Source organism: Henckelia pumila, chromosome 1 (assembly GCF_033568475.1).
Source record: "Henckelia pumila isolate YLH828 chromosome 1, ASM3356847v2, whole genome shotgun sequence".
Lineage (NCBI taxonomy): Eukaryota > Viridiplantae > Streptophyta > Magnoliopsida > Lamiales > Gesneriaceae > Henckelia > Henckelia pumila.
In genome coordinates this window covers 114,341,953-114,368,793 of record NC_133120.1, presented here as the reverse complement: position 1 = coordinate 114,368,793, position 26,841 = coordinate 114,341,953, and the positions used below count along the sequence as shown (strand labels likewise).

At 38.8% G+C, this 26,841-nt stretch overlaps 2 protein-coding genes across 3 annotated transcripts; both read right to left on the bottom strand.

The window, feature by feature from the left end:
* Nucleotides 1-9,345: 9,345 nt before the first annotated feature.
* Nucleotides 9,346-11,736, bottom strand: LOC140876446 (probable L-type lectin-domain containing receptor kinase S.5). The gene is made up of 3 exons (XM_073280412.1): nt 11,343-11,736; nt 10,309-11,031; nt 9,346-10,200 (listed from the first exon to the last, which is right to left on the bottom strand). Exons 1-3 carry the CDS (start codon nt 11,734-11,736, stop codon nt 9,347-9,349), a joined length of 1,971 nt encoding a protein of 656 aa, XP_073136513.1. The 3' UTR covers nt 9,346.
* Nucleotides 11,737-12,429: 693 nt separating this feature from the next.
* LOC140874453 (DEAD-box ATP-dependent RNA helicase 15-like) lies at nt 12,430-16,868 on the bottom strand. 2 transcript variants are annotated; one of them, XM_073277745.1, is made up of 12 exons: nt 16,766-16,868; nt 16,523-16,648; nt 16,152-16,252; nt 15,275-15,447; nt 14,858-15,089; nt 14,615-14,733; nt 14,055-14,111; nt 13,790-13,974; nt 13,255-13,399; nt 13,087-13,170; nt 12,956-13,019; nt 12,430-12,694 (listed from the first exon to the last, which is right to left on the bottom strand). In XM_073277745.1, the coding sequence occupies exons 2-12, from the start codon at nt 16,636-16,638 to the stop codon at nt 12,684-12,686; spliced, it is 1,287 nt and encodes a 428-aa protein (XP_073133846.1). In that variant the 5' UTR covers nt 16,639-16,648; nt 16,766-16,868; the 3' UTR covers nt 12,430-12,683. The 2 variants fall into 2 exon arrangements, with proteins under 2 accessions (XP_073133846.1, XP_073133848.1); XM_073277747.1 differs by lacking the exon at nt 16,766-16,868 and having other exon boundaries at nt 15,275-15,550; nt 16,523-16,560.
* Nucleotides 16,869-26,841: the final 9,973 nt, after the last annotated feature.

Sequence of the window (26,841 nt, the reverse complement as noted above, 5' to 3'; positions counted from 1 at the left end):
ATTATATATTTAAATATTTTTATGCATTTAAGTTATTTTAATATTTATATGTTAGTAAGAAAATTAAATTAAATATATATGAAGGACACACAATTTATTCAAGTACATGCATTCATGAAATCAATTTTTATGCTATGATTTAATTTCTATGGTTGAGCAAAATAAAATATTTTAGGTGGAAATTGAAGTAGTGTGGCCATTTATGTATGGGCAGTTTCTGCCATTTATGTATGGGCAGTTTCTGCCATTTATGTATGGGTGGTTCGCCACCAGCCTCGTACGATGGTTTCTTAGACTGATCAGTCGCACTATGGGTCACACTTACGGATAGGACCATACGATGTTCAGAAAATAAATGCTCAGCAACTTATGTATGTATGATATTATGTATGTTTATTTATGAAATTTATGTTATTAATTTTTAAGCATGCTCATTCATGTATATGTATGTATTAGTATTAAATTGATTTAAATTATTTTAAACCCTTGTTAGTATGCATGTTGGGCCTCTAGGCTCACTACACTGATATGGTGCAGGTGAGTACGTAGAGGAGCAGGTTACTCCTACCGGTGGTGAGGACGTATGAGCAGCGCTGCAGTAGTCCCGTGACCGTGACAGCTTCTGAGTCACCGTGCATGATGTCATGTGAAACATTTTATTATATTTTTAGTGGTTGAGTTTTATGGGAATATTTTATTAAATGTTTTAGTGCATGCACATATTTTAATTATTTTATTTATGCAGTATATTTTTAATTCTAGGGTTGACTCAGATGTTTATTTATTTTAAAGAATGCATTTTTCTTAAGTATTTAATTGTTTATTTATTTAGTCATGTATTTATTTTAAATATTTTATCTTGTGCATATATGTATGGGCATATATGTACATATTTTATTTAGTCGTAAAAAAAAAAAAAAATTTTTCCGCATATTTATTTATTATAGAGTTAGGGTTGTTTCATCCACTGATTTCAACCAATCAAAATCCGTCACGCCAATCAACTTAACCGTGAAACACACTACTTAAATATATGGTACATAGGGTTCAAAAAAGGATTATATATATATATATATATATATATATATATATATATATATATATATATATATGGTACATAGGGGAAATTCTATGCCGCCCTCCGGGGTAGTGCCCGGAGGGCAATCCAACGGCCCCGGGCCATGACACATCACAATGATGTGATGTGCAAAATGGCCCGGGCCATTGGATCTGCCAGATCGGGCACTACCCATGGGGCGGCTAAGAATTCCCCGGTACATAGGGAGTAGAATTGTAACACCCAGGAAATCCACTGACTGACCAGACCACATGCATGATATTAAATGTGCTGTTTGAAATTATCTGAGTTATTTTTAAGTTAACGTCTGTCAAATTTTGAGATTTTTAAAGTTATATAAGACGGCGATTGAAGGCTTTCAGGTGAAGAGGTACCCGGACACGATTTAAGGTAAAGGTAAAATTTTGGTAATTTTAGGATCTAATTAGTATGGTTTATTTTTAATTTATTTAGGAATAGACCGGAGTCACCGAACACTAATTAAATTAAAAGTTAAGTTGTAGGAGAATTTTATAATTTTTGGAATGAGTAATGTATTTTACCAATTAGTAAATATTGAGATTAATTGGAATTGATAAGCTTTTATATATATTTATTAATATATTATATACGTATATATATTTATATTTATTTATGGTTGGTGCGATGTGTTTGGAGTATGTTGAGATGTATTCTTTTGCGAGGTGTTCGATATATGTTGAGGTGTAAAGTAAATGTTAAGGTGTCTCTTTTGCGATGTATTTGAATGTTTAAAGGTAAAGGATGAAGAATGTGTGCTTGTGTGTGTATGCTTGAAGGTTTAAAGGTTTTAAGAATTGAAGTTGATGTTTTTAAGTACAATTTAAAGTTTATAGAATTATATATGTTTGTTATATCCGGATATTTCTTGCTGAGCCATTAGGCTCACTAGACTTTATCGATGTAGGTAATGATGAATAGGTGGTGTTGTCTGGCGAGAGGTGGTGGTTGATTGGCGGTGCAAATCATGACCATGCAGTTTTTCGCATTTTAATGTTTTTAAGAAAACAGTTTATGTATTTAATTGGTTGAGGTTTTGAACAGTAGAAGTATTTTATTTATTTGTCAGTTACTTTTTTCTGACTGCCAGATTATTTTTAAGTATGTCTTGAGAGGTTTATTTAACGTTTGCAGTTTTTGAATATTTCAGTTTAGTAAAAATACTGGATTGCTACCAGTTATTTTTAAATTGTGGTTTTTATTTATTCATGATATTTCATAACCTGTTTATTATTATTATAATAATATATTATATATAAAAAAAGTAGCGAGCAAATTTAATTATTTATTATTTTAAGTTAAGAAAATAGAGGCAAAATACCGTGCGTATTTAATTCTTTTAGATTATATTTATATTTAAATTCAGATTTTAGAAACAATTAATTGAAATCTTGACTGATTATAAAGATTTTGACCCAAATACATGGTCAAACCGAGTTTTATTTCCCAAACCAATATTCCGTAATCTGAAATAACTTTTATTTTTTTCCTTTCTTTATATAAAATTTTTGTTTTTTTTAAATTAAATAATCACATCACTCCCAACTTTAAAATTATTACATATATGTCAAACGGTATTCTGGTAATTCAATTTTATAACAATTATCAAATCCCAAGAAAGAGAAAAAAAATATTATATTTTTGACTGATGGAATGATGAGTAATAATTGTGGGATTTTGTTCAAAACATTCAAATGAATTTAATTAATGCCATATTTTCGAGGTTAATGGAATTTGAAGTGCAATTGGAGTGAAACAATCATTGTCGGATTCAAAAAACGACTAGGCACAAATCACATGACAAGTTTAACTGTGAATGGGCTGATATTTGGGCCGGTCTATGCGTCTTCCAGACAAGATTTTTTATTAGGGCCCCCTGGTGGATTAATTTATAAACTCCCTAACAATTATCAAATTCAAAATAATAAACATCAAATTATTATTATTATTTGATGACTCTCAAAAGTTACTTCCTCGTGTTTTATTTGTCTGTCCTTGTCTGAAAATCAAGAATAAATTGGTTAGGTGACATTGAGAATTCTCTCAACATGATCTTCTGATGTCTAAATCAAACAAAAAAAACATGAATGAAAAAAAAGAAAGAAAAAACGATGAAAAAATCATCGTGAAAATGTAGAAAATAAAAACCTCTATTCACATATTCTGTGATAACAAGGAAGAAATAATATATACATTAAACAACCTCATCGTATTTAAATTGTTAAACAGCATACATCAATGATGTCAGCTCATACCTATACAAGACAAGATTAATGCTATGTTGAGACATGACACATACTCTAATGAAACGTGATCTATGTTTAAATAGTGAATATTTGACATTCATACATAATAATAATTATGGGCCAAACAATAATTATCCGACAAAATCATCATGTGCAGAAGAAATGCATCATGAGATATCACCAAATAATGTACAAGATGTAGTGTTCTTCTATGATCCACCGGGTGAAATCGATGGATCTGGGCCATTCATTGGCCCGGGCCAATGAATGATGGATGCAGAACCGGGTGAAATTCACTCGGTGCAGCATAGAATGGTCCCAAGATGTATGACATTATTATTATTATTATTATTATTATTATTATTATTATTATTATTATTATTATTATTATTATTATTATTATTATCGCCCTCGTCTAACGAATGAGATTACTCGATTTACGCGATTTGATTTGGGGGGATTGAGGTTATCTGCTAATCCAGATAGACGACTCTCAAACAAGAGTGCGATAAATGCAAAATGAGATCACTAACAACGAAGTAAATTGAGAGGCACGGGGAAATTAAGCAAATAGGATCCGAGGAGATTTTATCAATAAAATTGCAAGTTCTCCGTAAAAAAAATAAATTATATTACCCCTCATTTGAAGTATTATATCCTTCTCCGATGATTCCAACGAGCAAACTATTAAGGAAAGCATTAGTTAAGGATAAATTGTATATTATGTAATCTGTTAGCTGTAAATATTCTACATAATTAGAGGAATCACAAGCTCGATTAGTGGTAGAGAATCACTCACTTTCTCTTATTAATTATTCTTCTTGTTGTATATATATCCTCGGTAATGGAAAGATAATATACACTTTATTTTCACAACTTATTATTATTCATTCTTCTTTACCTCTTACATGGTATCAGAGCATCAAAATTACTCAAACGAGTCTCGATCCTCTCCAAATGGCCGAATCACAATCCACAATTATCAATTCTCACAATAGTCCTTCATCCATCTTCTCCATCAATGCCAACACACAAATCTCTGTCAAACTTACATCCACTAATTATTCATCATGGCGATTCCAATTTCAAGCAATCCTCATAGGCTATGACCTTATGGGATTCATTGATGGATCCAAACCTTGTCCTCCACAAAACATCAAAACTGCAGAGGGTGTCACTACAAACCCAGATTATACTCTTTGGATACGACAAGACCAACTAATACTCAGTGCTATAGCCAATTCTATCTCTCCAAATCTTGTTCCTTTTATTGCATCTTCTCTTACATCAAGAGAAGCGTGGAATATTCTTACCAACACATATGCCAAACCCTCTCGAGGTCGAATTACACAATTAAAAGAAGACCTTCGAATTCTCACAAAAGGGACACAGTCAATAACCGACTACATGCAACATGTTAAAGTCATTGCCGATGAACTCTCCATGCTCAATCATCCTATTGATAATGATGATATCGTGTTGAAAATCTTAAGTGGCCTTGATGAAGAATACAAAGATCTTTGTTCGGCTATGCATGTTCGCGAAAGCTCTGTTACGTTTGAAGAACTGCATGAAAAACTCATCAATTTTGAAGCACACCTCAAGTATGAAGCACAGAAGAAAGCTAGCATTCCTCACATGCCTGCCTCAGCCAACCCCACACAAAAATCATCTCATTTTCAATCACAAAAGCCACCACCAAACCGCACATATTACACACCGGAAAATACCAAAAACCATCGTCCTCGATTTCCCGGAAATACATCTACATATCCTTCCCAACCTCTCTCTTCTGCCACACATCCCCGTCCATACCTTGGCAAGTGTCAATTATGTAGCGAACACGGTCACTCTGCCAAACGTTGCCCTACGTTTAAATGCATACCTTGGTCTCCCAACCCTCAACCTAGTAAAAATCCAAACAACACTCCCATATACCAAGCACACTTTGCCACCCCTCAAGCCTATCCAGCCTCTCCACTTGCTCCTTCTGAAACAGAATGGCTACTCGACTCCGGTGCATCACACCATGTCACATCCGATCTACGAAATCTGTCCCTTCACTCGGAATATCCTGTGACTGAAAACATACATATCGGAGACGGCACAGGCTTACCTATCACTCATAGCGGTTCAACAACACTGCCTTCTTCTTCTAAACCCTTTCTTTTAGATAATGTTTTATGTGTTCCCTCTATGAAAAAGAATCTCATTTCTGTTTCTCAATTTTGCTCCAATAATCATGCATCAATTGAATTTTTACCATCCTCATTTTTTGTGAAGGATCTTCGTACGGGGGCAACGCTATTGGAAGGAGCGACTAGAGATGGTGTTTATGAGTGGCCGCATGTATCACCATCAACAAAACCTGTAATTGCCTTTTCGTCAATAAAAGCTTCTGCCAACCAATGGCATCATCGCCTTGGTCATCCATCTTCAAGTATTTTGCGTCATTTAATTTCCAATAAAAGCTTGCCCGTGTCATCTCCTTCAGAGTCAAGCTTCGCTTGTAATTCTTGTCACTGCAATAAAACACATAAATTGCCATTTTCAATTTCCTCACTGTCAAGTTCTCGTCCTCTTGAGTTAATATACTCTGATGTGTGGACCTCCCCCGTTGTTTCGTATGATGATTATAAATACTATATCGTTTTCGTAGATCATTACACTCGCTATATTTGGCTTTATCATCTTAAGCGCAAATCTGATGTTTTTGACGTTTTTATCCGCTTCAAAGCTCTTGTGGAAAAATATTTTAACAAAGCCATCATCACTCTTTATACAGACAATGGTGGCGAGTATATATCTCTTAAATCTTTTCTGGCCACCAATGGTATCTCTCATCTCACCACCCCCCCACACACACCTGAGCTTAACGGCTTTTCCGAACGCCGTCACCGACACATCGTCGAGACTGGTCTTACACTACTTCAACATGCGCACATGCCAATCTCTTTCTGGCCACATGCTTTTTCTACCGCCGTCTATCTCATTAATCGAATGCCAAAGGTTAATCTCGATATGAAATGTTCCTTTGAAAAACTATTTAACACCACACCCAACTATTCAAGGCTAAAGGTGTTCGGATGTCTCTGTTATCCGTGGCTTCGGCCATATGGATCTCACAAACTTGAATCTCGCTCGAAACCCTGCGTTCTTCTTGGTTACTCCTCCACACAAAGTGCATATCAATGTTATGAACCAATATCAAAGAAAATTTTTGTCTCCCGCCATGTCACATTTGTCGAAACAATCTTTCCCTTCTCGCATCAATCTCTCTCACTTCCTCGTCCGCTTAGTACTACTTTCCAAGAATGGATACCGACAAATCTTCCTAATTTCCACTCCTCCTCACATAATGCTCCATCCCCACCTCAATATTCATCATCCTCTGATTTCAGATTCAATCATCAAAATTTGTTATCTGAGGTTATTCTTTTACACACTACACCACCTGCTACTATTATATCCCACATTCCCACTACTTCTCAAAGCCCGTCCGATCCCAGCCTTATTTCCCCACAGGTAGACTCTGGTGATCATGTGGCCACCCCTACTCAACATTTCTCTCGCAATCTCCATAGCATGTCGTCGGAAGCATCATCCTTATCACCATCCTCATCCCAACCAGCCAAGCCCTCCTCACCCCACAATACTCATCAAATGCGCACTCGAGCCAAAAATCACATACACAAACCTCTCACCAAGCTTAGCTTGACCACCACTCATTCCTCAGCCCACATCGAACCCACATCTGTCTCCCAGGCCATGAAACATCCTCAATGGAGGGCAGCCATGTCCGATGAGTTTACTGCTCTCTTACGTAATGGAACTTGGCAGCTTGTTCCTCCGAACAGTTCACAGAATCTGATTGGATGTAAATGGGTGTTTCACATCAAACACCATCCTGATGGTTCCATCGATCGCTTCAAGGCTAGGCTAGTTGCCAAGGGCTTTCACCAACGACCAGGCATCGATTACCATGAGACATTTAGTCCTGTCATCAAACCTACCACAGTGCGTCTTGTACTCAGTCTTGCTATCTCCAAAGGGTGGCCTCTCAAGCAAATGGATGTCAATAATGCTTTTCTTCATGGACACCTAACTGAAGATGTCTATATGATTCAACCCCCAGGCTTCATTGACAAGAACAATCCAACATTTGTCTGTCAACTCAAGAAAGCTCTCTATGGATTAAAACAAGCCCCAAGAGCTTGGTACAATGAGCTTCGCCAATTTCTGCTATCAATTGGGTTTGTGAATTCCAAGACAGATGCCTCTTTGTTTATCTATAATCATATGCATCTCACCTTGTACCTTTTAGTGTATGTCGATGATTTAATCCTGACAGGTAATGATGATGGCCTTCTAGGCAGGTTCACCACCCAACTTGCCAACAAATTCTCCATCAAAGATCTTGGCACTCTCTCCTACTTTCTCGGTGTCGAAGTCATCCCATCCACTCATGGTATTTTCTTATCTCAGCACAAGTATATCCATGATCTCTTACAAAAGGCCAACATGCTCAATGCAAAACATGTTCAGACACCCATGTCTCCTAATCATGTGCCAAGTTTACTTGATGGCACCTCACTCACTGATGCCACAGAATATCGTTCTATTGTTGGTGGCTTGCAGTACCTATCACTTACACGCCCCGATATTGCGTTTTCTGTCAATAAATTATCACAATTCATGCATCACCCAACTACCGAACATTGGACAGCGGTCAAAAGATTACTCCGTTATCTTCAAGGAACTATACATCATGGTTTGTTTCTTCGCAAGAATTCTCCCTTATTACTCCATGGTTTTTCGGATGCTGATTGGGCCGGTAACACTGACGACCGCACCTCGACAATTGCACATGTCATTTTTCTCGGACATAATGCTATTTCATGGAGCTCAAAGAAACAACGCACTGTGGCACGTTCTTCCACTGAAGCAGAATATCGAGCTGTAGCCTCTGTCACTGCTGAAATCACTTGGCTACAATCATTGTTACATGAACTAGGAGTTCACCTCTCTCCAACCCCAACCGTTTATTGTGATAATATTGGCGCCACATATTTATGTGCCAATCCCGTCTTTCATTCTCGGATGAAACATATTGCTATTGATTTTCATTTTGTTCGCGAAAAAGTACAAAGTGGTATGCTTCGAGTTTCCCATGTTTCTTCAGAAGATCAACTGGCCGATGGACTTACTAAGCCACTATCTCAACAACGTCTCGAGAAACTTCGAGTCAAGATTGGTGTCCTCCCAAGAGCCACCATCTTGAGGGGGCATATTAAGGAAAGCATTAGTTAAGGATAAATTGTATATTATGTAATCTGTTAGCTGTAAATATTCTACATAATTAGAGGAATCACAAGCTCGATTAGTGGTAGAGAATCACTCACTTTCTCTTATTAATTATTCTTCTTGTTGTATATATATCCTCGGTAATGGAAAGATAATATACACTTTATTTTCACAACTTATTATTATTCATTCTTCTTTACCTCTTACACAAACAACCATCCAACTTTCATCATTTTTTCCAGAATCGTTATTTGTTCGGTGTTTTGCTGATTTTCCAGTCTTTTTATTGAAAATTTTAGAATGAAATATTTTTTCTAAACTAGTTTTGACAGATTTTCAGTTTATATGATTGATTAATTACTAGTTCATGTAGAGTGGTTTTCAACTGATTTTCAGATCATGTAGACTGTTTTAGACCAAATATTAGTTAACGTAGACTCTTTGCAAGATGAAACGTTTGTTGTTTTACCAAAATTTATAACTGACGATAACAGTACAACTCAAATATTTTTAAACTGTACAATAGCTTAAACACCACATTTTGATTGCTAATAGAGACAAATATTATACCCAACTATTTTTCTTTCACTAATTACACTCTTTGCCATCAACAACGGAAATGGAAACCGTGATTTTCAATTTATTTTATTTATATTATCTATCACTAATAATCGAAACCGTGATTCTTCTTTGGGAATAACTAAGAGTCCATTTTTATAGCCATTTCATCTGGTAAATCTTGCATAAAACTAGCATAATGAGGTGCAACAGAGCCAAAATCGGTCAGAGTAGTGGAAGGAGAAGAAGATGGCAGCGATAGACACACTTCGGTCGGCCGCGATTCCGGCATTTCCATCAAAGGCTCATCAGGGTTCAGAAAGATTTGAACTACTTTTCTCATTGTTGGCCTTAGCATTTGATCAGGATGCAAACATGCTAATCCTACCATTAAACTTCTTCTCGCTTGTTCTTCGTCGAACTCGCCTCCTAACTTTTGATCCATGGATGATAATAACAAACCTTTTTCAAGTGAACTCCACACATAATCCACAAGGCTAAATTCTTCCATCATAGCCTTTGATCTTCTCCCGCAGACTACCTCAATCACCACCATTCCAAAACTATAGACATCTGACTCCAGAGTGGCCCGACCGGTAAAGCTAACTTCTGGTGCTAGATAGCCTATTGTTCCAGCCACCATGGTGGTCACACAGGCATTGTTTTGGAGCATTCTCGCTAGGCCAAAGTCACCTAAATAAGCATTAAAATCTGAATCCAACATCACGTTATTTGGCTTCACATCACGGTGTACAACAGGGCTACCGCATTCTTCGTGGAGGTAAAGTAGCACAGAAGCCAGCCCTGAGAGAATTTTGTACCTTGTTTTCCAATCAAGAAAATCCTTGCCTATATACCTGTCCAGGCTGCCATTAGGCATGTATTCATATACAAGAAGTAGTAGCTCCCTGTCATGGCACCAACCATGTAGTTGCACCAAGTTCTTGTGCCTCAGGCGCCCGATGGTGCATATTTCTGCTAAGTACTCTCTTTCACCTGACAAAAATTATGGTTTCAATCTCAAGAAACAGCCTTTCGACCTTGTCGAAAGTCAATATTGACCAAGCAAGAAAATGAACTCAAGTGGGAATATTATACACACACCTTGGCTTGAAGTCGCGTTGATTTTTTTGACAGCAACAGAAGTAGAAAAATTTGTATTAGACAAAACTCCTTTGTAAACACTTCCAAAGCCTCCGGTTCCAAGCAGATTTTCTTTACTGAAATTGCGAGTTGCCCTAGAAAGCTGCTTATAAGTGAAATATTTAGGACCATTGGCTGCAGTTTTTGTCAGCCTCTCCATGACCTCTCTCTTCTCGCGTTTCACCATTCGTCGCTTTTGAGCTGCTACGACAAGAACCGTGACAGCCACGGAAAAAGCCACAATTATTGGAGCAACAATCTCCCAGACCTTCTTGCCCTTAATTTTCCCGACTCCCACACTTAGAGATACTTTTGGCAATTCATACATTGTGAAATTCCAATCAAGAACATGATGAACTTCAGACAAATGTCCAGTTGAGCCGGTAAATCCCACATAAACTTCCTGAGGAACAGTTTCTTGCATGATTATTTTCTGGCTCAGAAATTCCACCAGAGTGTCACCAGCATATGCAGCGTGAATCTGGAGCATTTTTTCCCAGCCATCATACTCAATTTTAATTGTGATGTTTCTCCCACTGTGAAGGTTAATCCCAATATCACCGAGACTTCTCACTGCTACCGGATGTTCCATACTTGTGGTTACAATTGCCATATGGTTCCCATCTATTTCGCGTGGATTCTTGTATGTGTCCAGTTCTACTGCAAGTTGATGAACAACACCCCCTGTATTGGGTACCAAGGAAACAAGTTAACTAGTTAAGCCACAAATATCATCTAGTTTCTCGAATAAGTACTCTTTTAAGTTTCAAATTTTCATTTATCAGAAGGGTCTTCAAGTAGCAGAAAGGAAACAATCAGCATCTAATGGAAATAAAATGAGAATGGATCTCAAAGAGAAAAGAAACAAAATGAGACTTGAAAGTGCAAAATGATAAATGAAATCAACTATTTCATTCTCTTTCTCTGAAACAAATTAAGTCAATTTACTGCATGGAAAAAAAACAATCCAACTTGTAAGGCATTTATAGATTCACCTTCAGTCGAAGGATCAAGAATCCCAACAAAAGAACCATAGCTTTCTGGTGGTGAAGGCCCGTTATCCTGAGCAATGATGAAGGACATCCCATCACCAGACGCTGTTGAATTAGAAGTGATTCTGATAGTGAAAGTGGTAGAAAAAGATGACGGCCATGCAAGCACGGGATATAGGAACAACGCCCTTCCGACCTCACTTGTATCTTTTGGCTGCTGGGACTGGTGGGGTGTGATATACAGGCTCCCATTACCAGCGCTTACAGATCCCCAGCATATTAAATTACTTCCATTTGCACAACTTGCGGAATCAAACGATGGATACGAGAAATTGTGTGATTCGACTGAATCAAACGAATTATGATGAATCAAGAAAGCAATGATTAGTAGTAACATCATTGGGAACACAAGTCATTAGTATGAATGAAACAAAAGCCTGATTGTGGTGCTCATAAATAAAGGCAGGAAAAGAGCCTTCCGTCATCGATGAAAGATTACTATGTTGTTTTTAGCTCTTCACTCCGGATAGGTAGGTCAAACTTAAGTTTTCAAATTGATCGGGGGTCATTAGTAAGATGCTAAAGATTCTTCAATTTGTTTGCTTCGAATTTTGGCTCGCATGAAGGGCCAACTCCAAAATAAGAACAGATGCAAGTTTTCATTATCTTTTTCCTGTTTTGTTCAAGCAAAGACAAGTTTCAAAAGCTACTTAAAATTGGTATCTTGAAAATTATCTGGTCCTCTTGCAGAAGATCCATCCGAGTTGGTTACCAATGAGGCTAAAAAGGACATTTGATATTCCGCAGGGAAACGAGGGTCGCAGTCGTGCACCGTGTACTCGGGCCCTTCCAAGTACTGTCAGTACGACGCAGATTACCCCATGCTACAATCCCATCTAAGTAGAGCTTGTCGCTGGGAATGAATCAGAGATCGATGAAACAAAAAAATGTTGAGTAAATATCATAATGGAGTTTCTCGGCGGATTATTATTGATGAATCAGACAATGGGAGTGACGAGTAATATAGGCAAGCACAATAGCTCATGAATCGAAATGAAGAAAACCAACATCTGGAGGAAGTACAGTCTACTAAGATGATCAAGCAAAGACTAATTATCAAAAAAGTTCAATCATAAGGTACAATAATGTGTAGCACAGCTCTGAACTAGGAACAAAAAAGTTCGATCATACGGTACAATAATGTGTAGCACACTATCAATCTATTCTGAATAGTATATCCCGACATTCATAGGAATCAAGAAACTGAAGCACATTAAACAGAACGTAACTCCCCCAGCTCTTTCACACACAACATCTGCATTGTGAAATGAGATCCGAACAGCACTAAGACGGCACTGCAGAACAATAAACAATTGCATGAGCTAATACCAAGAAGTTTATAAATCAGAACAGAGAGATGAAGTCAGAGAAACACATCAGAAGAATAGACTTCTGACAAAAAAAAAAAAAAAAGATTACACAACAGAAACCACAAGCTATATATAAATGTTGCAACATTATTCGTCACAGATTAGAAATGAGGTAAACCAGTATACCACTGCCAAGAAATATAGGACAGTTCGCATAAACATCATAATAAAGGCAATCAAACTTACTGTATGTAGATGTATCAATCTGCTCAGGAAGTTCTTTAATATCAACTTCAAACCTTTCTTGAACCTGCAACAAAAAAAGACATCTTAGCACATGAGCGGGCCAAAAGGCAAAATCAATGATAACATCAAACCTGATTGAGAACATCTGAATCAGACGCAGAAGAAACAAATGTGATGGCAAGTCCTTTGGTCCCAAAACGCCCAGCTCTACCCACCTAAACCACTCAACAGAAAATAAGTTAGCTGTTGCCTTGTTGGTAAACACCAGGAGATTGATCAGAAGATAAGATATGAATTACCCTATGCAGATAAGTGTCTGCAGAATCAGGCATATCATAATTAATCACAATGTTTACTCGCTCTATGTCAATTCCTCTACCAACAAGATCTGTTGCTACAAGAATTCTTTTATGCCCTTCTTTAAATCCCTTGTATCGAGTCAACCTGCAACCAATAATTTAGAGTGATGGAGTCTGAAACACTGCAAGAACAATTCACCACCCATACTTTGCTAAACTAAAATCTACAAGTATACGTGAACGAAAAAGATCATGTCAGCACATACGAGTAGCAATTGGCTTAAAATCTGATCCCACAAAAAATTAAGTTGTTATTGCTTACACTTTATTTATTAATGATCCAATGCTTTATAACACTAACAAACAACTGATGCTTGGTTAATCAACATAAAAAAAAAACAGAATTAAAGAATAAGCATGATTTGCATTACTTTAGGCAATTAAATTCACCCTTAACCACTTTCATAGGGTTACTGGCCACACGATAGGGAAGGAAATTAAAAGAAAACAAAGTAAGACAAAAGTTCACACAAACCTTTCTTCTTGGGACATGCCAGAGTGAATACAAATAGATGGGAAGTTACACTCCACCAGCAATTTGTTCAGCTCTGCAGCTCTATTCACACTTTTGACAAAGATGACAACTTGATTGAAGTCCAGAGCATCGAGCAAATCATTCAGCTTCCGATTTTTTTCCAGCTCACTCAATTTGATGTAGTGCTGCCATAATGGGAGATCAATTCAGTACATGAAATAAAATAAACCGGAAAAAACTATATTTCAACTGTTAGAAATCAAACCTGTACGAGACCATGGAGAGTCAACTTGGCCTCATCATCCACATAAATTTCCATAGGCTGAAACGAAGAAATGTTACAGTAAATCATATTAGCATCCACTGAAACTAACCAGTATCCGGTGTGAAATGAATGGTGGGTCAAATAATGCCCAGAACTGAGATCCTGGCCAATCTGAATCATCTTCATGCAGATAGTTTATCGATTAGCACTCAGAAAAACTAGTCATCGCTGCTGCTCAAGAGTCAAGCCTCAACGTAACTAAGTTGAAATAGATGACCTGAAACCTAAAAACATAACCAAGCCCTCCTTCCTTGAATCTTCTGGATTGAAAAAACAATTAAATTGATGTCCACAACTGTGAATACTGTCCCAGTTCCCATCCACTCCATACAACCGTTTTCTCAAACGAACCATAAAATTGAATCAGGGAATAGATAAACACAACATGTCAAGATACAGTGCTTCAAACACTGCGTTATCACCAAGTGTTGCCTGCATAAAGATGAAATTATGAAACAGAGTAGACTTCTAAAGTGTGAGGACTGGCCACAGGACATTACATCTTGCATGAATTTCTTGCAAACCGGTCGAATCTCCTTGCTAAGTGTCGCTGAAAACATCATAACTTGCTTGTCATGAGGTGTCATCTTGAAAATTTCCTGCACATCTCTCCTCATATCTGAGGAAAAAAAAAAAAAGATGAAAACCAACTCCACACCATGTACCTTTGTTTTTTATAGGAAGGAAATTGCTCTTTTATGATAATTTTTGGGAGGATACATTTAACACGACGTTAGACATACCAAGAGACTCAAGCATCTTGTCACATTCATCCAAAACGAAATGCCTCACATTTCTCAGAGAAAGGTCCTTGTCTCTAGCCAGACCAAGTATCCTCCCTGGGGTTCCAACAACAATGTGAGGGCATTCATTCTTCAAAAGATCTTTGTGGATTTTGATGCTGACACCACCATAGAAAACAGCAACTTTGATATCCGGTAGATATGTGCTGAACCGCTCAAATTCATGACATATCTGCAAATGTGAGAAACACAAAACAAAGGTAAGAAGTTATAACTATCATTCAATGGCAAGATAGAAAAATTTTTGCGTGAAACAACTGCTTAATCGACTGAATTTCTGTAAATAACAACAAGAGAATATGGGACCCATATACAGAGCCTAAGTGAATTTTCTTAGTCGGAAATCGGAATACATGCCTGGTAAGCTAGTTCCCTTGTGTGACAGAGAACAAGAGCAGCAACTTGACCTGCAACGGGTTCAATCTGCTGCAATGTTGAAAGGACAAATACAGCTGTTTTCCCCATACCAGATTTTGCTTGGCAGATAACATCCATGCCCAAAATAGCTTGAGGTATGCATTCGTGTTGAACTAATGAAGAACCAAAGAAAGTTGATCCAAGGAAGCCTCAGTTGCAAATTAAAAAGGTTTTACCATTCAACGTCTCCAATGAAGGGTGATAATAGTGATTTACCTGAGTAACATAAAACCACATGCTGCTGTAAGACAGTTGTGTGTGATATGAGAAATATAAAAATGAACATGATACTGATACATAATGTTCATCTGGACAAACATCAATTACAAAATAAGGAAACAAAATGAAAAAATAGGCATTAAAAAGAAAATTGGTTTTGATTTCTAAATGAAGAAAGCTAAGCCTATGAAATTAAGACTTGAGAAAAAAATATGAAAGACAACAAAAACTAAGAGCATAATAACTGATATGAACCGCTTAATTAGAAAAATATAGGATGTTATAAACATCAAGCAGATTCACAAACCAATAGCAACAACCATGCCGCCCTCCCTCTATCCAAGATGCTGTCAATGTCAAGTAGATTCACACACCAATAGCAACAAGGACACACTTTCCCTCTACCCAAGATGCTATCAATACCAAACATGTCCACGAGCCAATAGCAACAATGGCATCACTCTACCTCTATTCAAGGAAAAGGAACAGGATAACAAGCACTGGGAACAAGGAGTTTAGAGAAATTTCCAACCAGCCCATCCCAACAGTATGGATCACATTTACAACTAAAATAGTGAAAAACAAAGGAATATCTTGCCTTCTGAGGGATGTTCAAACCCTGAGTCCACAATAGCCCGTAAAAGCTCTGGCTTCAAGAGGAAGTCTCTGAATCCGGAACTGTGAATTCCAACATATCCCCTGCTCCAAGATGATAAACACACATCAAGTTATTGCCTTGAAACTAAAGGCGGCAAACTAACTAGCTAATCACCCAATTATAGCGAAGGAAAACAAATTCCTATCTAATTCTGACATGGAACGAATTGCCAAGTGATACTCAAGTATGAGTCAGATCCAGTTAATAGAGATACGTGCAAAACTTCGTGCAGACCACATTAAGAAACAACATCCGAGGGTACTAAAGATGGAAAATGGTAATAAAATTTGTGGGTTAATTCAGAAACTCACTTTTTAGCGGATTCTCCGTTTGCTTTAGCATTGACAGCGTCCGTGACTCTTTCGTCTTCTTCTTCGTAATCGAGAAGCTCTTCTTCATACGCATCGTTCTCCTTATTATCTCCCATTTCTCTTTTCCTACAGATCAAGACCCATCAAGATTTCGAAAAATTGAGACTTGAAAGACGCAAACACTAAATAACTATATGCAAATACACATACATGGGCAAAGAAAAGTTCTTTCATCGTAATTACCTGTTGAAATTGAAAGTAGGGGTTTATCGCACCTAGGGTTAGGGTTTCCTAATTTCTGCAGGGAAAACAATGTTGAAAAATATTACATGAGCGGGCATTGGCGAGGACTTAATTATATACTGTTCCGCAAACCATACAGTTGTACATTTTTGTTTTATTTAAAAAACATTATTGTTTTTTTTTTTTGAAATAAAAAAAACATTATTGTTAGTTTGATTTAAATTATAAAATTATAAAATCTATATATATATAATAACTGAGTTTTTGCCAAATATAGTAAAATCCCGCCAAAAACTTTAAGCTAAAATAGGAAACAAACTTTATTTAATTCTATTTATATGTTTTATGCACCGAAATTTATTTTAAATATTACTTAGAAATAGTTGTCATTTTCATATATATCTATATATATAATGCACAAATATAATTTGTTGGGATCGGTTCAGAGGGTAGAGGGGGGGTGAATACACTCTGAAACTTTTCTTCTTCTTCTTTAAAATGATCAAGTGAGGTTTAGTTCACTTAATCTGTTTTCTCAACTTCTAAAACGGTTTGAACAACTTAAATAGTGCGGAAATAGTTCAGAGGTTTTAGTGATGCAAAGTTTATAGTGCAATGTATGAGCAGAATGTAAGATAAATAGCAGTAAAGACTAAGGCACGATTTATGGAAGTTCGAAGGCTTAATCCTTCTACGTCTCCCCTTCTTCCACTTAGGAAGGAATTCACTAGAAGACTTTGGTTATTACAACGTCTTGTAATACACCCACTTCAGACTTAGGACTTATCCAATGCCTAATCCGAAACTCCTAGATTTACACAGATAAGATTCTCAGTTCTTATCAGACTGGTGGAAGCTTTCAGAGTAGCTTCAATTCTCTTCAACAATGAGTATAGTTGAGTTGAGCTTCTCAAACTGCAGAGCGGTCGAGAGGCTTGAAAACCCTAGGATGATCCTTGACGATCAGATATGTGAACTGTAGGCGAGGGTTTATTTGAGCAGCAAAATGAATGATCTTGTAAGTGTGCTCAAGTATATCAGATGAGGACTTCTGATATTATTCAAGTGATTGAGTTGATTGAGATTTTTCTGAATTGCTTGTCTCTCTTTTTTTTGTCTACTTCCCTTTTTTGAGCAATCTTCCCTTTATATAGGTCAATCATCAACGTCTTTATTTTGAACGTTCTGATGCTGCATTGAATGCACATTTAATGCTCATAAATGCATTGATGATTCTGCATGAAGATCGTACACTGCAGACAAATTCCAGGGTCCAAAACTGGAATAAACGGTCGAATGCTTTATCTGTAGTCATTCTGTGTTTTTGCCATTTTGGTGCAACCTGTTGTCTCGATTGCAGGAGTCAACATATCTTCTGACACGCCGGTTCTGCTTTTAATAAAAGATCTTGCAAAGAACATCTTGTCACAGGTACTTGTCTTGAGATATCCTGATAGGCAGTTGGCATTCTACCTGTAGAGATATTTGTCCTCTGCTGGTTTGAATAACCAGTCGATAAGCTTGTGACTTCAACCGGTCGAGAGACAAAGGCGGTTGACAAGCCTCCGGTAGATAGATTTATCCTCTGCTGGTTTTGATAGCCAGTCGATAGGCTTGTGACTTCAGCCGGTCGAGAGCAAAGGCTGTTGACAAGCTTCCGGTAGAAGTTGTAGTAGATTCCTGAAATACAATGGTTGGCAGCACATTCCTATACAATGAGTTGTTGTTTGTTATCACCAAAATATCGGATTCAACAATTTCCCCCTTTTTGGTGATGACAAAACTTAAGTGCTCCAAAAACAATATGAAAGCATTAAAATGAACTTCATTGAGAGAATGAATTTCATTAAGTACAATAAGCATTTTTATTACACCTACAGAAAAAAATAAGATGCAGCTGCGATAAGTAAAGAAGAGATAAGTTGTTCATCTTTTGAACCAACTGGCTCCTCCTGTCCTATCGCCTTCTCTTCTTCTTCTGTCGGCTTCTTCTTTTCTTCTGGACTCTTCTTCACGTCTTCTTGCCTCTGCTGCTTTACGTTGCTCTTCTTCCCCCTTTTTGGCATCACCTTGGTTGAGTCGAAGGATGACCTCAGTGAGTTGAGTGCCAAGGCAGGCTTGCATAGTGTCTATTTTTGCATCGATTTGAGCAAGTAGAGTGGCTTGCATAGTGTCCATCCGATCATTCAACTGCTTATGAAGGCGGTTTTCGGATCGGATAACTTGTTCGGAGACGGTAGAGAGCGTGTTGATTTGAGTCCGATGATGATTAGTGATCTCTGTGGACAGACGAGCAAGGTCTCGAGACACGGTCTCGAAATGCCGAATCATCGTCTGGCGTGAATTATCGACCGATAAGGATGAGTTTGTTATGTCTTGAGAGAAGGACCTAACCGTTTGCATGAGCTCATGAAGCCGATTTATCAAGGTATGATCTAGAGCTGCGGCCATGGCTTCAATTAAAGAATCATCAGTCTGAAGCATTTGCCCTTCTGGGTCATTTCTTGGTGAAACCGGGCTAGACTCACGATGATGTGGTGCGGGTGAACTGGCTGGAGAGCTACCCGATGGACCTTCCAATAATGGTACAGTTGGAGATGTAATAGTTTCGACTGCAGCCAATATGGTTGGTGGAGTACCAGGATCAGCACTTGGTTCATCCATAATGAGATCTTCCATAAACTTTTCAGTAGATGGAGACGGTTGAAGTGCTGGAACAGCATCAGTCACTTGCTGTTCTGGAGATGCAGGTGATACAATAGTGCTTGATATCTCCGTTGGGGGCACTGTTGCTTCACTACTGCAAGGAGCCTCTGTCACAGAGGTGACAGGTATCTCTTGTGCAACCACTTCTAAAACATCTTGTGAATGACCGGGAGAAGTGTGAGCGGTCGTCACTGGAGAGGAGTGAGCAATCACAACTGCTTCCGGTTGAGTAACTGCTTGGACTGCGGTTGAGGAGGGGTCGACCGATGAAGATGCTGCCACATTCGATCTTAGAGCAGATGATTGAAAGAGGTCAGCAGTGATGAGATCGGTCAGAATCCCATCTGAAGAAGGGAGAGCATAGACGTCTTCTTCACCCTGATCTTGAGTGAGAAAGGTTTTCATCATCACTTGTGCTTCCAGCACATAAGCTTGTAAACAGGCTGCTGAAGCTGGTGTTTTTGACATTGTTGAGAGCTTGGAAGTGCTGAAGTAGTTGAGTGATTTGACGTAGACTATCCTGTAGTCCAGTCAAAATCACAAAGTCATCGGCAGCGGTAGGACTCTTGGATTTGAAATTCTTGACACGCTCATTAATTAGCAGAGATAGCAGGCTTCCTCGAAGCTTCAAGTCTATGAGATGTCTTCTTCCCAGAGCCTCCACGATGTCTTCAGTATCAGCAAATAGAAGCATCTTCTGCTCAATGACGTTTAGAGATTTCCATTTAGGAAATATTTGAGCGAGTGTCAAGTGAGTGCGGGAGTGATGCCATCTGTCAAAACGTTGTAGATGACGCATGACAGTACGGAGCACGTGAGAGATGATCATATTGAGTTCTATCGTAGCTGCTGGTTGAGCCTTGGGTGTGTAGATCATCACACCTTTCCCTTTGTCTTTGGGATCAGCTAGAGTGACCTCAGGAGCTGATGAGGCACCTTCCCGGATTATCACACCCTTTGTAGGACGAGGAGCAGTAGAAGCAACAACGGTAGTAGTCTCGACCGTTGGCAGGGTAGGAGCAAGTCCAGAAAGAGACTTTAGCTTCTTGTGCTGCCTCTTCTTCTCGCCTGCAGGCGTGGATGACACAGCTGCTTTGGAGACCGAAGGGGATGACTTGCTGAAAGCTTGAATCAGTGGAACATTCTCACGTGATTCATCTTCAGAGTCAGATTCGATGATCAGTTGACGCTTGGCAGACTTTTTGGTATGGACTGGTTTGGCCACGACCGGAACCGTTGAAAGCGGTTGAGGGATAGCAATAACCTTTGCGGTTGAGGGCAAGGTGTCGACCGCAGTCTCTTTCTTGTTCAGGAATTTGAGAATCGTAGACTTGTTGAGCCATTTGGTGGGATGCAGAGGCTCAGTCTTGGAAAAGTCCACTCCAAGGACGCCCAAGATGTGGCAGATTTGCAAAGCAAATCCCTCGGATTGCCCTTTGCCCCTGATCATTTCACATAGAATATTGAACAGAATGTCTGACCAGTTTATGTTGATCTTGGAGGCAATACAAGCCATGTATTGAAATTTCTCCAGCGTCACCTTGTCGTAAGATCCAGCCTTGGCCAGAAGATTTTTGGCCACGATATTAGTCAGTAGCCTGAATGGAGCTTTGAGAGATGTCTTCTGGGCCGGCAGTTTGATCGGAGCATCAGTAGTTGAGAACTCCTTCAACCAATAAGAGCAGTTACCATCTGGAAGATCCGTGCATTTTGTCAAACCCCTGGAGGGCAGATCAAATGTGCTGGCGAAGAACTTCTGATTGAAGGAGTAGACCTCTGTCTTGATCAAGCATTTGATAGTCCCATGCTCGATTTGAGCGGTTGCGAAGAACTCCTTCAAAACAGGCAAATCGCAGATGGCGCTGCATTCCAGAAATTTCTTCAGTCCAGAGGCTTCAAGCATGGTGAATACCTCAGATATTCCTGCGTTGTTTGCCTTAACAATGGAATCAAAGTTGATTGCGAGGCAAGTCTTCTGGATCGACATGATAGCTGTAGATAAGAACTCGAGCAGAGAGTAAGCAAAATCTAGAGAGTAATTCGATGATGTGTTTAATACAATATGAAAGCTTTTAGCAAAGGTGAAAGATTGATATACGAATGTAAAGAAGTATATATAGGAACCTATGGGCCATAGGGTGATGTCATGAAAAGTATTTTTGAAATTCAAAAAGTTTTGAAGAGCATAATCACGGCGCCCAATTAATGTCATTTGGTTCAAAGCACCAAGCTGCTAGTACGAAGCCTGTCAGAGACTAGTTAAAGGCGGATGATATGCCAATATTTATGGCAACGTAACAGCTAATCTATTAATGTCATATTGACAATCATTCCCCCTAAACACATGCATACTAACTTAAATCTACTAAGCCAAGAATATTTCGAAAATATGAAAACTTAGCGTCCGGTAGAGGCTTGGTGAATATGTCTGCTGCTTGCTGATCGGTAGAGATGTATTCCAGCCTGATTTCCTTCTTTAAGACATGGTCTCGGATAAAGTGATGCCTGACATCAATGTGCTTTGTCCTAGAGTGCATCACTGGATTGTGAGTGATGGCTATGGCACTTGTATTGTCACAGTAGATTGGAGCTTCACTCGACCGGATTCCATAATCATTAAGCTGCTGTTGAATCCAGAGTATTTGAGCACAACAGCTGCCAGCAGCGAGGTATTCTGCTTCGGCGGTCGAGGTAGCAATTGATGTCTGCTTCTTACTTGACCACGAAATTAGTCTATCTCCAAGGAATTGACATGTGCCACTTGTACTTTTGCGATCAATTCTACAACCTGCATAATCTGCATCTGAATAGCCAATAAGATTGAGATTTGAATCTTTGGGATACCAAAGACCCACATTAGTAGTTCCTTTAATATATTTAAGTATTCGTTTGGTAGCAGTGAAATGAGATTGCTTAGGTGCAGCTTGAAATCTAGCACATAAACAAACTGAATACATGATATCCGGTCGACTGGCAGTCAAATAGAGCAGTGAACCAATAAGGCCTCGATACATGGTTACCTCGACCGGAATTCCCCCTTCATCTTTATCAAGCTTAATTGATGTACTCATGGGGGTAGATACAGTTGAGCATTGTTCCATTCCAAACTTCTTTACCAATTCCTTGGCATACTTGGACTGATTGATGAATATTCCAGTTTCAAGTTGCTTCACTTGAAGTCCAAGAAAGAAGTTTAGCTCGCCCATCATGCTCATTTCAAACTTCTCCTTCATCAGTTTAGAGAACTTTGAGCACAACTTGGGGTTAGTTGATCCAAATATAATGTCATCAACATAAATTTGTACTAGTAACACATGATCACCTTTTACAAATTTAAACAGGGTCTTATCGACCGTTCCAATTTGGAAATCATGTTCCAGTAAAAATTTTAGTAATGTGTCATACCAAGCACGCGGTGCTTGTTTTAATCCATAGAGAGCTTTGTCAAGTTTATAGATATATTGAGGATGAGTAGGATTGACAAAACCTGGTGGTTGTTCAACGTACACCTCTTCTTGAAGTAGACCATTGAGGAATGCAGACTTCACATCCATTTGATAAACTTTAAAATTCTTGAAGGCTGCATAAGCAAGAAAGATGCGGATTGCTTCTAGTCTTGCAACTGGCGCGAAGGATTCCTCAAAGTCTATGCCTTCTTCTTGTCTGAATCCTTGGGCAACAAGTCGAGCTTTGTTACGCACAACAGTGCCATGTTCATCGAGCTTGTTACGAAACACCCATCTAGTTCCAATCACATTTTGATTTTCCGGTCGAGGAACTAGATGCCAAACATTGTTGCGGGTGAATTGATTCAACTCTTATTGCATAGCTTCAATCCAGCTGGCATCTGATAGAGCTTCATCTATCTTTTTGGGCTCTACCTGAGATATGAAAGCTGCATGCAAGAATTCATTAATCATTTGACCACGTGTTTTTCGAGGAGCAGAAGGGTCACCTATGACCAACCCAGGTGGATGATCTTTGTTCCACCTAAAATAATTCCCTAAAGGGTTGTCATCAATTGGTTGACGAACGTCCTCGTTTACTGGATCATTATTGGCAGGAGGATCGTTATCAACCGGTGGATCCTCTTCTGGCCTTGTTTGATCACACATGGTAGAGGGAACTGGATCATCCTTCTTTTGAGGATATGGATCACTGTCACTCTCTTCCTGTAGATTTGTGTTTTCCAGTCTATGACTCAGATCATTTATGCTCCCTTGAGTTTGTTCTGTACAAAGAGTAGATTCATCAAAAACAACATGAATGGTTTCCTCGACCGTTAGTGATCTTTGATTGAACACTCGATAAGCTCTGCTAACGGCTGAGTAACCAATAAAAGTTCCTTCGTCTGCTTTGGCATCGAAGGCTGTCAAATGGTTTTTGCCATTGTTGTGGATAAAGCATTTGCACCCAAAAATTTTGAAGTATGAAATATCAGGTTTTGTGCCATTCCAGATCTCATATGGAGTTTTGTTAAATCGTTTATTAATCATAGATCTGTTTTGAGTATAGCAAGCTGTGTTAACTGCTTCTGCCCAAAGCCTTTGAGAAACATTTGAATCAGCAATCATGGTTCTGGCTGCTTCTTTTAAAGTACGGTTCCTTCTTTCAGCTACCCCATTTTGCTGTGGGGATCTAGCAGCTGATGCTTGATTCCCTGATCATTTAGATAAGTCATAAGAGTGGTGTTTAAAAATTCAGTCCCTCTATCACTCCTGATTCTATCTATCACAGTAGATTGTTCATTTTGCAAGCGTTTAAAAAGCTTAATCAGGTGAGGTGCAGTTTGATCTTTTGAAGAGAGAAAGATGACCCAAGTAAATCGAGAGAAGTCATCAATAACAACAAGAGCATATCTCATTCCCCCTATGCTTCTTACTGGTATAGGACCAAATAGGTCCATGTGAAGTAAGTCTAAACATTTGGAAGAAGACATACACCCTTTATTTTTAAAGGTTGCTCTCACCTGCTTTCCTAGTTGACAAGCAGGACAAACTTTGTCTTTTATAAAATCTCCTTTGGGCAGACCAGAAACCAAATCATGCTTCCTCAAGTTAAAAATGGACTTAAAATTTAGATGATTTAACCGCTTATGCCACAATCAATGTTTATCATGATGAGCAGTAAGACAAGTAGGTGAAGAAATATGTGAGCAAGACCAGTTTACCTTGTAGGTGTTTAGGTCTCGTACACCGGTCATAAGAGTCTCACCTTTGTCATTTTTTATGAGGCAAGAGTGTTTGTGAAACTCGACCGAATGATCATTGTCACATAGTTGACTAATACTTATCAAATTATAGCATAGTTTGTCAACAAGTAACACATCTTTAATAATGATGTTACCATGGATAATCTTACCCTTACCCACGGTTTTACCTTTGGAGTTGTCTCCAAAGCTGATCTTTGGTCCTTTGCACAACACCACTTCTGTTAGAAGTTCTGGATTCCCTGTCATGTGTCGTGAGCAACCGCTATCTAAATACCAGGTAGTGTCCTTGATAGAAGTGGTTTTCTCGCCCGTTTGGACTTTTAGTACCTGCAAAGAGTGAAGAACTTTTGGTACCCATATCTAGTAGGGTCCAGGTCGGATTAGCCCTTTCGGGACCCACACCTGGAACACCCTTACAGGTTTGCCCGTGTGTGTGTCCAGAAATCTGTGCGGTCGATAGGCCGTAAATGTGTGTGCTTGTGAGGTTGCTGTGTGCTGCTTGCCTTTTTGATTTTCATCAGTTAGTCTGTACCTCTTTTGAACTGGCCTGCAATTAAAGTACTGGTAAGGCTTCTCCTTTGACCATCTTTTCTTAGAGTAGTTAGACTCATTCCATGGCCTTTTGAAATTAGATTGGTTTCCCTTTCTTCTTTCATTAGGTTTTGGTTTGATCCAAGTTCCTCTTTGATTAGAGGTCTGGGGATCCACATATCCCAGCCCTCTATGCTTAGAGCTTCGATCGTTAGATACTTTCTGATTTTTGTCAAAGCTGCACTTATCGTGTTCATATATCGTGCTGGACCTGACAAATCTTATTTTGTTAAGATTGCCTTTGTCCAGGCTTGACTGAATACAGGATTCCATAGACTGTTCATTTGTTCCAAGCCCTAGACCGGTTTTATCATGTACCGGTCTTTGGATTTCTTGAATCTTGTCAATGGTTACAGAAGATTTATTCCAAGCCTTAATGGTTTCAAGTAGTTTTTTATTCTCAATCAAGGTAGCTTGGAATACTCTTTTCAAGGTGTCGTTCTCAGTAGCCAGCAGACTTAGCTTGACCTTAAGACCATCAAGCTCTTTTTGCTGCATGCAGCTTGATTTGCTCGACTTATCTTTTAGGTCAGCTCTTTCTGCCTTTACTTCCTCGAACTCCTTGGATAATGCTTTGTATTCATTAGCCATTTCGTGTAAAGCAGTAACTAAATCACTGTGAGTAAATTCAGGTGAGCCAAAGTCAAATACCTCCTCAGCTTCTTCTTCGATGTCGGCCATAAGGCATTCCACTTTTTCATCATCGCTGTCATCTGAAGAGCTTCCGGTATTGGAGTTGTCAGAGTCAGACTCAGCCCACTTGCTTTTGCTTTCGTCTGCTACTAGAACCCTTTGGTCTCTTCCTTTTCTAAACGTCCTTTTATCCTCCTTACCCCTTCTTCTTTCGGAGAATTGCTTCTGATCATTGTTCTTAGGCTTGGTGCAGTCTGCAATGAAGTGGCCTGACTTGCCACAGTTAAAACAAGTAGGACCATCCTTTGTATGGTCCGATTTATGATAATTTTTAAATTTAGAATTGTTTTTACGCATAAATCTACCAAATTTCTTGACAAAGAGTGTCATGGCTTCATTGCTGATTTGCTCAGCTGATCTCTTTGGAGCTTCCTCGACCGGTGGACATATCACGGTTGAGGTTAAGGCCTTGGTTGGTTGAGAAGTAGATGGTTCATCTTCTGTTCTCATGTTGAGCTCGAACTCGTAGGCTTTGAGATCTGCAAAGAGATCATGCAGTTCAACCTTGCTTAAGTCTTTTGACTCTCTCATGGCCACTGTCTTGATCTCCCATTCTTTGGGTAAAGCTCTCATAACCTTCACAGCAATTTCACGGTTAGTATAAGTTTTACCTAAAGCAATAAGATCACAGATGATACTACTGAACCGTTCATCAAATTCAGCCATGGTTTCCCCTGGCTTCATTTTGGCGTTGTCATATTTTTGAATGGCCAAAGTGAGCTTGTTTTCCTTTGTCTGGTCATTCCCTTCACATAGCTGAGTGAGCTTCTCCCAAATCTCCTTTGCTGTGGAACATGACTTGATTTTGCTGAACATATTCTTATCCAGTGTTTTGTATAGGATGTCCCGGGCCACATTGTCAAGATTGGCCTTC

Excerpts from the sequence above, each read along its gene's own strand:
- LOC140876446 (XM_073280412.1), bottom strand. The coding sequence starts at position 11,736 with ATGTTACTACTAATCATTGCTTTCTTGATTCATCATAATTCGTTTGAT. Across the intron at positions 11,032-11,342 it reads TCTTGATCCTTCGACTGAAG|GGGGTGTTGTTCATCAACTT; the intron begins GTGAATCTATAA and ends TACCCAATACAG. Across the intron at positions 10,201-10,308 it reads CAACGCGACTTCAAGCCAAG|GTGAAAGAGAGTACTTAGCA; the intron begins GTGTGTGTATAA and ends AATTTTTGTCAG.
- LOC140874453 (XM_073277745.1), bottom strand. The coding sequence starts at position 16,638 with ATGGGAGATAATAAGGAGAACGATGCGTATGAAGAAGAGCTTCTCGAT. Across the intron at positions 15,448-16,151 it reads GTTTGAACATCCCTCAGAAG|TTCAACACGAATGCATACCT; the intron begins GCAAGATATTCC and ends GTTCTTCATTAG. Across the intron at positions 13,400-13,789 it reads GGCATGTCCCAAGAAGAAAG|GTTGACTCGATACAAGGGAT; the intron begins GTTTGTGTGAAC and ends TATTGGTTGCAG.